The sequence below is a fragment of the Mustela nivalis genome, assembly GCF_964662115.1.
Source record: "Mustela nivalis genome assembly, chromosome: 5".
Classification (NCBI taxonomy): Eukaryota; Metazoa; Chordata; class Mammalia; order Carnivora; family Mustelidae; genus Mustela; species Mustela nivalis.
Genome location: NC_139024.1, coordinates 120660100 through 120671757, shown reverse-complemented (window position 1 = coordinate 120671757; position 11658 = coordinate 120660100). Strand labels below are relative to the sequence as shown.

Sequence of the window (11658 nt, the reverse complement as noted above, 5' to 3'; positions counted from 1 at the left end):
GTAAGTGCCTAATGAGGGTTTGATGAATGAAAGACTAACCTCAACATCAGATTTCAGCCCTGCCCCTATCCCAGTTAAGACACCAGCCACAGCCCAGTCTAAAAGGTCAGGTCTGTTTTATTAGTTCTGAGGAAGAGGACTCACCCAGGGGACTCTATCAGTTTTCCCACACTAAGCCCTCCCCCCCATCTTGGGGCCCTCTCCCCACTACTATACCTATTCACCGTCCTCTATCTAAGCCTCCTTCCGCTTCTACTCCCTATGCTGCCCAAACATTGGCCAGCCAGAACCCTAAGGCCAGGAGCTCAGCTGTGGGGACGCGTGCTGAGCACCAGGCAGAGGGAGCTGAGCCCAGCGCCTGCCTTCTCCAGTTCTGAGCAGGACACAGGTACCAGGGTAACATCAGAGAGCTTCTGCAATGCCTGCAGGAAAGACATGAAATGGGAGAGGGGAGTAAGACTCTGAGGCCACAGCCAGGCCCTTCTTGGAGCCGGCTATGCTTCTAGAGAAGGTACCCCTTCTTTGTCCCACTAGGAAGGCTTGAGACTCCTTCCTCTGGTTGTTGTTAGTAGTGGAGCTCTTGCCTCCTCTCACCTCCTGGCTATTGGGCAGGTCCCCGCCTCCGCGGTGCAGGAGAAAAGGGGGCACACCAGGCAGCCCAGGTCGCAAAAAGAGACAGTCAGCAGCTGCATCATCTGGGAGAGTCAGGGACGCATAGGGATGGTCTGTCAACACTGCCATCGCCTGAGGAAGGGAAAAAGAGGAAGTGGTCAAGTCTCAGAGCCTCCCCACTGAGTCTGGTGGCCCTACCACCACTAAGGGCTGGGAACACAGTTACATCTGTTGCATGATTATGATAGCAAGTACTTGTCCTTAGTATGTGTCAGGCACTGTTCTAAGCATTTTAGTGACTTTTGTTTAGTTCCACGTCAGACCCACATGCAGTTCTTACTACCTGCAGCCCTCTTCTCCCCTTCTCCAGCCCCCACCAGTCCATGTCATCCATCCTTCCTCATAGCTTAGATGCTACCTTTGAGAATAATCGACTGTGTTTCCTGTCCTGCTATAGTAACTTCTTGCTTTCTGACGTGTTTTCATACCAGATGGACAGCTCCATGAGGGCAGGGGTTGGAATTAAGTCTCTGAACCTCCCTGCTTTCAGCCTTACGAGCCAAGAGCCACGCCCACTTTTGTTGGCCCCACCCTCCTCACCCTGACAGCCTTTTGGGCAGCCTCGCTGCTACCAGCCACGACAGTGCGGGGTCCCCCCATGCCGCAAAGGCCGCGCAGGTGGGAGGAGCTCGAGACCGGCACTGTGGAGACAGCGAAGTCCTAGGGGCAACAAAAGAAATTATTCAGGGACGCGAGAGGGATGGGGGATTCCCTCAAACACAGGTTGCTCTGGGCTCCTTTCTACTCCGCGCCCCCTCCGTGCGCCCCTCCCACCCCATCCGCTCCCCGCTTCCCCAGCAAGAAGCTGGTCCCATTTCTCACTCGGAACGTGTCTGCCACGATCTCAGCTCCTCGATGATTGGTCCACTTGGAGAGGCCTACGAAAAACTCCCGGCCTGAGCCCAGGGAGGCCGCGGAGGTTTGAGAGCCAGAGTGAGTTGGAAACAAGGCCCAACATGGCCTAGTCTCCCCAGCTCTGCTTCCCAATGCAAAGCCCAGGGATGCAGGCACCTCAGCCTCACCCGTAAAGAGAACATCAGTGCCATCCAACGTCGCGTTCTCATCCCCCATCTCCACAATCCGGAGCCCAAGATCCTGAAGGGCTTTGCGGACTCCATCGACCTTAGGGCAGGAAAGAGGGCGCGGAGCAGAGACATTCCCAACCATAACTCTTAAAGCCCCGCACGTCCAGCTCCTCCTTTCCCCTAACCCCCCAAACCGCGCCGCGGCGCTCACCTCCGGCCTGCGGGAGGGGCTCCAGGGACGCGTAATTAGGGCCGTGTCCCCTTGGATCACGGCGGTGTCACCGAGGAGCGGTCCCAGCGGCAGCGACTCTTCAGAAGGCAATTCTAGCAGCTGCAGCCCCAACCGCTGCCTCAGTTTACCCCCAAGTACCCCGTGCTCCCTCTGAGCTTTAGCCAGGTCCAGAGCCGGGAGGCCAGCCCCCGAACCCTCCCCCGAAGCCAGGCTCTCAGGGACCCCCCGGATCAGGGCATGGGAGCAGCGGCCCAGCCCCTCCCCTGGCGTCCCCATCCCATCCACACAGCGCCCCTCCGGCCGCGCTGATTTCTTAGTTTTCTCTTTTTACTTCACCTGTCTGGGATAAGAGACAGAAAAGGGGAGTGGGGTTGGCAGAATAAGAGACATGCACAGAAGGGCGTAAGGGGGGTGGTTAAGAGCGCCCGGGTCTTCCTCCTGCCTTCTCCGGGCGCCCCTCCCACTTCGCCCCACCCCCTCCAGACCTTCCTCTCCTGCCGACCCCATTCCACCCCGCACCCTTCTGGGTCTGGTCTGCTTCTTTGGAAGGAGTCCGAGGAACAAGACCCGGACCCCTAATTTTCACAACACCTGTTGCCCCAGTTAGGGGGCTTTGCGAGGTCCCTGCTAGGCGCCCCTCTTGGCAGCCGCTAGGATGCGCTCACTCCCCAAAAATGCAACGGTCCCGCCCCCTTAACCCTCAGCTGCTCGCTGCCATAGGGATCCGAAGTGCGGCAAGGGACCCAAAGGGGTTATGGGACAGGAGGAGGTAGCTGGGGAGAGAGTCACGGCCTGGAAGATGGAAGTCCTGAACGCCCAAACGAAAAAAGAGAAGACGAGTAACGAAGGAGAAATTAGAATCCAAGGAGTTAAATCTCCCTCCACCCGGGCCGGTCCCGCTGCCCCTAGCACGACCCAGTATAAACCAGACCGAGTCCCCGAGGACTGGGAGAGGTCTAAAACGAAATCCAAGGGGCGGGGAAACGGGGGCGTGGTCCCAGGGAGCGGCTGCCACTCCCGGCTCCAGGACCCCGTCTCCCGGTCCATCTTCCCCAAAGTCTACCCCGCTCAGCTCCGCACCCGAATTTCGGCCTCCTGCACTCTATCCGTTGCAGGCACGGGCCCGGCATCCTCAAGCTCCGGCCCGCGCACGGTCCAGAGGACATCTCCAACCCTTAGACTTACCTCCAGTGGCCACCCCGACTCCTGCGTTCTGTGATGTTGGCTGGGGCCCCACCCCCCTGAGGACAGAGTTGGAGAAGGGAGTCCTAGTCTTCAAGCCTCGGGGACTGGAGCGCTCTGCTTTTGAGGGGGTCCCCGGGTAGGCGAGCTCAAGAACTACGGTGGGGCGGGGGCGCGACGGTCTGGCGGCTCCGGGGCATTGTCTAAGCGGGACGGGGCGGGGCTCCTAGAGACCACGCCCATTCCGCCCTGCTACGCCGCGCCCACTTCGGGGGGACTTCGCTCCCCTCCTCAGAACTTGGCCCCGCCCCGTGAGTGCTGCCCAGGCCCACCCAGGTCTGGCTGGCCCCGGCGGCTGGGCTGCAAACGCGACATGGACCACAAGACAGCGTTACGGTGGACCGGCACGAGGAATGGAAGCCTGACCACCAATACCCCTCTTCTAAATTCCTCGCTTCTGCCTTGAGCTCAAGGTCACTGACCCACCTCTCATTCCCGTGTTAGCCACACTCAAGACCCCTTTGTGTAAAACGACACTGTATTTTCATTCTGTATTTTATTACTGAAGTACATTGTCCTACCCGCACCACCCCACAATAAAAATCTTACCTAGATTCCCCATCTTTCCCCTCAGCCCCCAGCCAGCCCTGCACAAGTGCTCCAGGATTCTCTGCCCGCTGGCCGTTTTGGAAGTGTGTCCCTTGGATAGCCACGTGGAAACCAGCTGCTGCCTTTGTGCAGTGGGAGACGGAGCCTCAGAAAGTACTTATTTGAGGGCCTTGGCCACTTGCTCATAAGCCAGCTCGATCTCCTCATCATCTGGACAGGTGGAGGCAAACTCTTCCCGAGCATAGGCATTGCGCAGGTACCGATGGACTCCGCGGAACACCTCTGGGATGGAGAATCCCCTGTACTTCTTACATACCACCTGGGGTGGGGAGAGGAGAGGGATCAATGGGATCAACATGTCAGCCTCAGGGGAGCAGCCCTGGCTCTTGGGTCTTTCCCTTCTCCCAAGACTTCCAGGATGAAATCTAGCCTTCCTGACCAGGCATTCAAGAATCCCCGCTATCTGGCTTCTCTTTCTGTGATTCTTCTCTCCTATATGAATCATCCAACTGGCTTTCTTAACTCCTCACGATCTTCTGTCTTCACTCTTCCTCTTCACTCACTGAAATCCTGGCCATTTTTAACCAGCTCCTTTTCAGACCACCCTGTTCCATGGTGCCATTGCTCTCTTCTTGATTTTACTGAGATGTAATTCACACATCAGAGAATTTTCCACTTGAATTTCCACAGTGACTTTTGTCCCTATTTTTCATTTGGCTTTTAATCATGTTTTGTTACTTAACTTTCATGTGACTATTCTAACTTCCTGGCTAGATTTCAAATCCTTTGAGGGCAAGGACTAATCGTCAGTCATCCATCTTTGTGTCTTTCAGTGCTTAGTACACAGATGTTCAATACAGAGGTCTGTGCAGACTGACATTAGGCCCATGTTTCACAAACTAAACCATAGCTTTGAGGCTGAGTAAAAAACATGGGAACCAGCAGTTTTCATCTTTCATCACAAGACAAAGAGGAGACCAATGCCATAAAAAGAGTTAAAGCTCTGATTTTAGGAAAAGCCTGCTTTGTGTGATGTGGGGATTTGGCAGTGATAAAGACAGGAAGAGCACTCTTGACAACAACATTGGGATATGTTACTCCCAGCCAGTCTGCACCCACAGCCTGTATCACCGAATGTTAATTCTCTAAAGCAACAGCCTTGAAGCAATGACTGGTGAGAAGAAATGGGGTGTGTCTGCTATTGGTGGCAATCCAGGGAAACCATCCTAAGAAAGAAATCACCTTTGGAGTCGTCGTTATAGTGAACCTGTGTGGGAGCTTCTTCAAGAGCCATCCCAGAGGCCACCCTCTGCTCATACAATGACCACCCACCTGTACTATGTGGAGCTTTGGCAACAGGTTGCAGTCAGCGAGAGTGAGCTCATTGCCATCCAGAAACTTCCTCTGAGAGATGCCCTCATCCTCAGCACTGGTCTCATCCACTTCTTCTGGGAGGGGAGATGTCAAGTAATTGTCTAAAACTTTCAGGGCTTTCAGGAGCCCCTTCTCCAGATCTGTGCAAGAAAGGGGAATTGGTAAGAACATCAGGAGAGCAACATAGTCCAGGAGGGCCTTGGGAGTGGGGCCAGTCCAAATAATAGTATCTGACACAAATGTAGTTCATTTTCCATGTGTTATTTTAAGCACTTTACACACAAAAACTCTTAATTCTCACATCAACCCATGAAACAGGCATTGTTAGCCTCATTTTATGGATCTGGAAATGGATTTACAGAGAAATTAAATGAACTGCCTAAATTCACCCAGCTAGTAGGGTTTAATCTAGCTAGGGAAGGTGCAGGTTGTCTGGATCTAGAGTCATTGTTGCTGCTGTTTTAAGATTTTATTTATTTGACAGAGAGAGCACAAGCCCGGGGAGAGGGAAAGGGAGGAGCAGACTCCCTGCTGAGCAGGGAGCCAGATGGGATGTGGGGCAGATTCCAGGACTCTAGGATTATGACCTGAGCCAAAGGCAGACCCTTAACGGACTTAGCCATCCAGGTGCCCCCTCCCTTTTTAAGATTTTATGTATTTATTTGACAGACAGAGATCCCAAGTAGGCAGAGAGGCAGGCAGAGAGGAGGAAGCAGCCTCCCTGCTGAGCAGAGCACCCCAATTCAGGGCTCCATCCCAGGACCTTGGGATCATGACCTGAGCTGAAGGCAGAGGCTTTAACCCACTGAGCCACCCAGCCCCCCCCCCCCCCCCCCCGCCAGCCCATTTTAAAGATTTATTTATTTGAGAAAGAGAGCACGAGCCGGAGGGAAAAGGAGAAGCAGGCTCTCCGCCGAGCAGGGATCCCAGGACCCCAAGACAGCGACCTAAGCTAAAGGCAGACACCCAACCAAGCATCCAGAGAGTCACTGTTTTTAAGCACAACCCTCTTCTGCCACGAAACAGGCCAGCAGCCAACCCAACTAACACGGTGGTACACGAGAGGCTAGGTGGCAAATGAAGAGAAACCTAAAGTCAAAGGCAATGAAAATGCAAGGAAATATTGAGTTTAAACAAAAATAAGGGGGCTGCGGTGGGAGGCAGTGAGGGTTTGCCGACATCTGCTCCATCTCCCCAATATCAGAATTTCCAGGTGCCCCTAATGCCTCCCAATCCCTGGATCTTCTCCATTCCTTCTAGCCCCCTGGCCTCCAACCCTTGAGACTCACTATCATTGAGTGCTGGGTTTGAATTCTTGATGTAAGCAGAGAATTTGGCAAATATGTCCAGCCCCGCCGTGTTGGACTCAGGGTTCAGAGCTGCCAGCTTGGGGTACCTGAAAGCCAGTAGGAGAAACAGGAGAAGCTATCTTCCGGGGAGGAGCCTCAGCTCCCGTGCTCCAGCCCACCACCATTTCGGTTTTCCATTTCTTCCACCTCCCTCCCCTAAATCTCCCAGCTACCCAACCCTTCCTTTCCAAGTGTCCTTGTACCTGGGAGGGCAAAGCACCGCCTCTAGGAACTCTTCTATCTTGTTGGTGTCTGTGTGCACTTCCGTGCCGTACAGCAGGAATGGGAGCTGCCCTCCTGGACACAGCTTCTGCACTGTCTCCGTCCTCCTGAGAACAGGTGAGGCATCAGGACAGGAAAATGAGGTTTCGGAGAATCAGAAAGGGGAGATGAAGCATGTGGAAAGAAAAAGGAGCTCTGGGTAAAGGGCGGGGGCTGGGGGATGAAAGGGCCGCAGGATGAAAGGACTAGGATGGGTGAGCTCCCAAGCAAATGGGGTGTTAAGAGGAACAGAAATTGGCCCACCTCTTGGTGTCAACTGTGGTGACGTTGAAGGTGACTCCCTTGAGCCAGAGCACCATGAACAGTCTCTGGGAGAAGGGGCAGTTCCCAATCTTGGCCCCATCACTGCCAGCCTGAAAAGTAACCCCCACCCCAAGGTTAGGCCTGGTATACCCCACCTACCATAGGCCATTCTCTGCCCAACCCCCCTCCCAGATCACACCATTTTCTGCCTAATCATGACACACAGTCTCAGGGCTAACAGCTCTCCCCAGACATGGGCTCTCCACTCTGGAGGCAGAGTAAACCTAAGGGCAGGTTAGCGGGAAAGTTTTCTGCAAAGGTCAGCTTCTGGTTCCCCATAGAGTTCAGGACAGCTGGGAGGTAGGCAGAGGGATTGGGTTTGGGAGAACTCGGGAGGATCTGGACCCTAGAGAGGGAAGACAAACAGTAATGCAGTGTTACTTGGTATCCTAAGCACTTTACATACAAAAGTGTATTTAACTCTCCCATATCCCTAGAGAGGGACTTTGGTGAGGCCAGGGTTGTAGGCTAGAGGCCTGGATTCCTGGATTCCTGAATGGAGTAGAGCCCGAGAATGGGCGAGGTACCATGGGGTTTGGAAGCCAGCGTTCTGGTTCTCTATACCTCCACCCTCCTTCTGGCAGCTGGGTGGGGAGTCAAGGGGCCCAGGGCCTCTAAAGATGTAGAGGGCTTTGCAGAGGGGGGCTGCCCTCTAATTGGCAAGTGGTGACCTCATTCCCCAAGGGACCTCCCCCTGGGCTGAGTGATTCATGTCACACTGTCTCTGCCTCAGCGGCTTCCTTCCTGGCAAGGAGTGGGGGCAGGGACCTGTGAGGCTGAGGCCTGGGCAACGGAGGGCCACCTTCCTCTTTCCCCACACACTACTTGCGGGGTCTCCCAATACATGGCCTTGGCTCCAGATGACTCTCCTCACACTGGACCCAAGGCCAGACTCTGTAGGGCAGCCTCACCCACGAATAAAAATAGCCCTTGAGGCGAGTGTGAGTGAGGTGGGGACCACACCTAAGTGGGGCGGACCCAGGCACGGCTGGGCACAGGGAGAGGGAATGGCTTCCCCAGAAGCCCCAAGCAGCAAGGAGGGAAAAAGCAGCAGGAACACACAAAGAAGGATGAACAAAGGGGGGAAGTGGAGAGAAAGGCGGCAGGAAAGTGAAGGGTGGGGAGAATGTGCAAACAAGGAGGCACAGGCGGAGAGGGAGGTGCAGACATGAGATCCGGGATTGGGTAAGAATGCCCCTGCAGTGGGGAGGGGAGCAGAACAGAGAGAGTGAAGTCCGCTAGTCCGCGGTCTGCGCTTTCATCTCCAAAGGCCAAAGGACCACCGTTCCTCATTCACACCCACTGAGAGAGGACAGAGCTGGGCGACTCTTTCTCCTGTTTCTAAAACCCCCAAACCATAAACACCCTAACCCAGTTCTCTTCCTCCTTCTGATCCCTCTCCCCACCTATTCTCCTGGTAGCCCCAGCTAAACTCCCATATGGTCACCTCCCTTTCCCTCGCTTCTCCAAGTCCCGGGGACCCTTTCGAGCCCACCCTCTCTCGGGTTGCACTGCTAGAACCCCACTCCCATTCTCCATCTCCTTCCACCCCACCAGTCCTCCGCTGGGGATCTCCTTTCAGCCCTCCCCGACACACCCTCTTCCTTGAAACCTGCCCTGCCACACACACACACACACTCACTCTCTCTCTCACTCACTTCTCCAAGTCTCTCACTCTTCTCTTATGACCCCATGTCCTGATGTTTCCCTCTGACACTCCCAAACCCTGTTGAGTCCCACTGCTCCCTTCTCTCCCAGTCTTTCCATCAGTACCCCCCCCCCAAACCCCGTGAATAGTCTCAAATCCTGGGACCTCTTCTCTACCTTCCGGCCCTTTAGGCTGCTGAAACTTGCACTTCCACAAACTTTTCAGGGTCGAGCACAGAATTCTTATTACCCGCACTCACAACAACCGTCTTCCCCTCCCGAGGCCACCCCCAACAACGCGCGCACACTAAAGACTGCACGTGGGGTTGGGTGGGGGTCAAGGAGGGAAGGGATTGGGGAGTCAAGACTGGAGCTGGGTCAAGGTGAGAGTTGCCTTCCAAGAAGGGGGAGGCCGGCCTAGGAGCGAGAAGGTGTTCCTACCTTCACGAACAATTCAACCTGGGGTTGTTCTTCAGCCATGGTTGCGACGGGGACCAGGAAGCGGCCGGCGCTGGGGGAACTGGGAGGGGCTCGGGCCGGGGAAGGCGGGTCTCACAGGCAGGGATTCTCTCCCCCAGACTTAGGGCTGTCCCTTCAGCGCCAAACAAGCCCGAAAAGACCCGCTCACTCAAGACCCGGCTTCCGCACCAGACCAGCGCACCCCACACCCCGCCCCTCCAGCTCTATCCCCTCCCGGGCTAGATCAGGGAGCCGCTGACTCACCGACCGGCCCCGCCCTGAACCTGGGGAGGGGACAGGAGGGGGGCGGGACTCGGGGATCTAGGCAGTGGGTCCGGAGAGGGAGCCTCAGGTCTCCTAGAGGATAAGGGATGGGGTGTTAGGGAGAGGGAATCCTGGGAACCTACTTGTTTCTCCACCCGTCTCCTTGAACACGGGATTTTTTTTCCTGCCTCAGTTTCCCTGCTGTATTAATCAGAGGACACTCCCACTCCACCCTCACACAAGAAACGACCCCAACAGCTTGCTTGGTCAAGCCCATGAGGTCCCGGGGGAGGGGGGGACTTTAAAATGTGAAGATGGTCGTTTATTCTTTTTCCCACATTCCTTCCAGACTCCAGCAGGACCGACTTGGAAGTAGACACTGAGATTGGGGGAAGAGAGTAGTGAAAGGTAGGGGAGGTGATGGGAGGGGAGACATCCAAGCCTCCTGCTAGGGAAACAAGAAGCTGAGCCAAAGGGACTCATCTCTGGGGGAGGTCAGCTCCTCCTCAGTAGCCTAATCAGCTTAAATGCTTCCACTTCTGCCCCCATTGTGGGGCCCCTTCCTGTGCCCCTTGCCCTTTTCTCACTGATATGTTGAAGATGAGAGAATGGGGGCGGGTGGAGAGTGGGGTTATTGTGGCCCTAGAATAGAGTTGCACTGATCCTGGAGAGGATGGTAGCTGGTCTTAAGCAAAGATCAGAAGGGCATAATGTAAGTGGAGTCCTTGGGGACACAAATAAGTAGGGAGGTAGAGGAAGAGTAACTTGATTTTTGGAGATTCTGTCAAATTCTTTATGAACTGCTGAAAAACGGCTTAAAAATATGTCCTCCAAACTGGACACATTCCGGCCTCCGTATCTTGAATCTCTCTCCTACCCTACCATATCTTCTCTTTCTTTCTCACCACCTGTTGTCTAACAGACCCACAGTTACAGAAAAACACAGTGGAAGTGTAAGGACGTAGAGAAGCAAAACAGGACTTGACACTGAAAGAAAAGGAGACTTTGAGGAGGACTGGGGTGGAGTGAGAGTCATGCTGCTGGAAACCAGCAGTTAGTGGTTTCCTCTCCTGCTTCCTCTTCTGTGGGTTTTCGCCTCCCTGGGGGAAGGCCTATCTCTCTCCTCCCCAGTGAGAAGATATATTCAGTGTTTGCTCCCTTGAATTCTAAGATCCTGTAAGGTTGTAGGATGATTTCATGAGTGTGTGTGTTGGGGGGGAGGATCTCCTCCATGGGTGATCCTCAGATTCTGCACACAAATCCCTTCCACATGAGGAAGGAGGTCAAAACACCCCTACTCAGGACCCTCTTCTGTTCCAGCCGATCAATGTCTATCAGAGAATCTGCCCCACAAAGATTTCCCTTGTGGGAGATGCCTCAGGCAAATAGGGCCGGGCCTGAGCTCAAACAGGTTTTGGCAGCCTCTTTCCTGCCTTTTTCTGTCCTATGGCTTTATGGCTAGAGCTGGTTTGATCATCAATATTGACTTTGGGTGGCTGGCATGGCTACCCACAAGGTATTTCTCCTTAATTTCCCAGATGACAGGTAATGCTGCCCTCTCCTGGTACTATCCAGCAGTGCCCCTGGGCTGCGCCCCCAAATCCTCTATCAGAGACATTTCCCTCGTCTCACCTCCTTACCCCGGCTTTTCTCCTAACTCAGTATCTAACCTTTCCTTCAAAGGGTGGTTTTTTATTTCACTCCCTTGCCTTCCTTGGCTTGGTAAACCAGTGTCTAATCTCTTTTCACCCCAGATTGGAAGGTGTGTTGCTCCCTGACACGCCTTAGAGTTGTGACGTCTCTTCCAGGTTTCCATAGCTCCATTGCTCAACAATTTGCCAGGGGTAACCATTAACCTAGTCCTTAACTCCCTCCCCTACCTTCCTTGCTGGAGGGGATTTTCTAGTCTTTGCGTGGTAGAAGCCGGTTAACCCACCATTTTCTCTCACCTCCTGGATGGGATCTCCCCATCTCAGGGTACCTAGGACAAAGCTGGAGAGGAAGATGCATTTTAAGGGATATTATTTTATTTTATTTTTCATTTAACTTATTATTTTTTTTTTACAAAAAGATCATATTTATTTGTTTGTCAGAGAGAGAGGGCGCAAGGCGGGGAGCAGCAGGCTGAGGGGAAAGCAGGCTCCCCGCTGAGCAAGGAACCTGATGTGGGGCTTGGTCCCAGGATCCTGAAATCATGATCTGAGCTGAAAGCAGACTCTTAATGGACTGAGGCACCCAGGCATCCCAAGGGATCTATTTT

At 54.1% G+C, this 11658-nt stretch overlaps 2 protein-coding genes across 3 annotated transcripts; both read right to left on the bottom strand.

The window, feature by feature from the left end:
• Positions 1-99: 99 nt before the first annotated feature.
• On the bottom strand, positions 100-3338 carry DDAH2 (DDAH family member 2, ADMA-independent). Of its 2 annotated transcripts, none has more exons than XM_082732728.1 (7): positions 3115-3338; positions 1909-2269; positions 1695-1794; positions 1495-1568; positions 1213-1332; positions 595-744; positions 100-422 (listed from the first exon to the last, which is right to left on the bottom strand). In XM_082732728.1, the coding sequence occupies exons 2-7, from the start codon at positions 2203-2205 to the stop codon at positions 306-308; spliced, it is 858 nt and encodes a 285-aa protein (XP_082588854.1). In that variant the 5' UTR covers positions 2206-2269; positions 3115-3338; the 3' UTR covers positions 100-305. The 2 variants fall into 2 exon arrangements, with proteins under 2 accessions (XP_082588854.1, XP_082588855.1); XM_082732729.1 differs by lacking the exon at positions 3115-3338 and adding an exon at positions 2521-2737.
• A 314-nt stretch (positions 3339-3652) lies between these two features.
• CLIC1 (chloride intracellular channel 1) lies at positions 3653-9800 on the bottom strand. Its single transcript, XM_082732730.1, has 6 exons — positions 9117-9800; positions 6969-7078; positions 6647-6772; positions 6384-6490; positions 5053-5234; positions 3653-4039 (listed from the first exon to the last, which is right to left on the bottom strand). Exons 1-6 carry the CDS (start codon positions 9153-9155, stop codon positions 3878-3880), a joined length of 726 nt encoding a protein of 241 aa, XP_082588856.1. The 5' UTR covers positions 9156-9800; the 3' UTR covers positions 3653-3877.
• Between the last annotated feature and the right edge of the window lie 1858 nt (positions 9801-11658).

What these genes read in the sequence shown, in the direction of transcription:
- CLIC1 (XM_082732730.1), bottom strand. Translation starts at nt 9,155, where the DNA reads ATGGCTGAAGAACAACCCCAGGTTGAATTGTTCGTGAAG. An exon ending in AGGTTGAATTGTTCGTGAAG is followed by an intron (nt 7,079 to 9,116) that starts GTAGGAACACCT and finishes GTTACTTTTCAG; the next exon opens with GCTGGCAGTGATGGGGCCAA. An exon ending in AAACCCAGCACTCAATGATA is followed by an intron (nt 5,235 to 6,383) that starts GTGAGTCTCAAG and finishes TTTCTTGCACAG; the next exon opens with ATCTGGAGAAGGGGCTCCTG.
- DDAH2 (XM_082732728.1), bottom strand. Translation starts at nt 2,205, where the DNA reads ATGGGGACGCCAGGGGAGGGGCTGGGCCGCTGCTCCCATGCCCTGATC. An exon ending in GCCCCTCCCGCAGGCCGGAG is followed by an intron (nt 1,795 to 1,908) that starts GTGAGCGCCGCG and finishes TCCTGCCCTAAG; the next exon opens with GTCGATGGAGTCCGCAAAGC. An exon ending in CACTGATGTTCTCTTTACGG is followed by an intron (nt 1,569 to 1,694) that starts GTGAGGCTGAGG and finishes CCCTGGGCTCAG; the next exon opens with GCCGGGAGTTTTTCGTAGGC.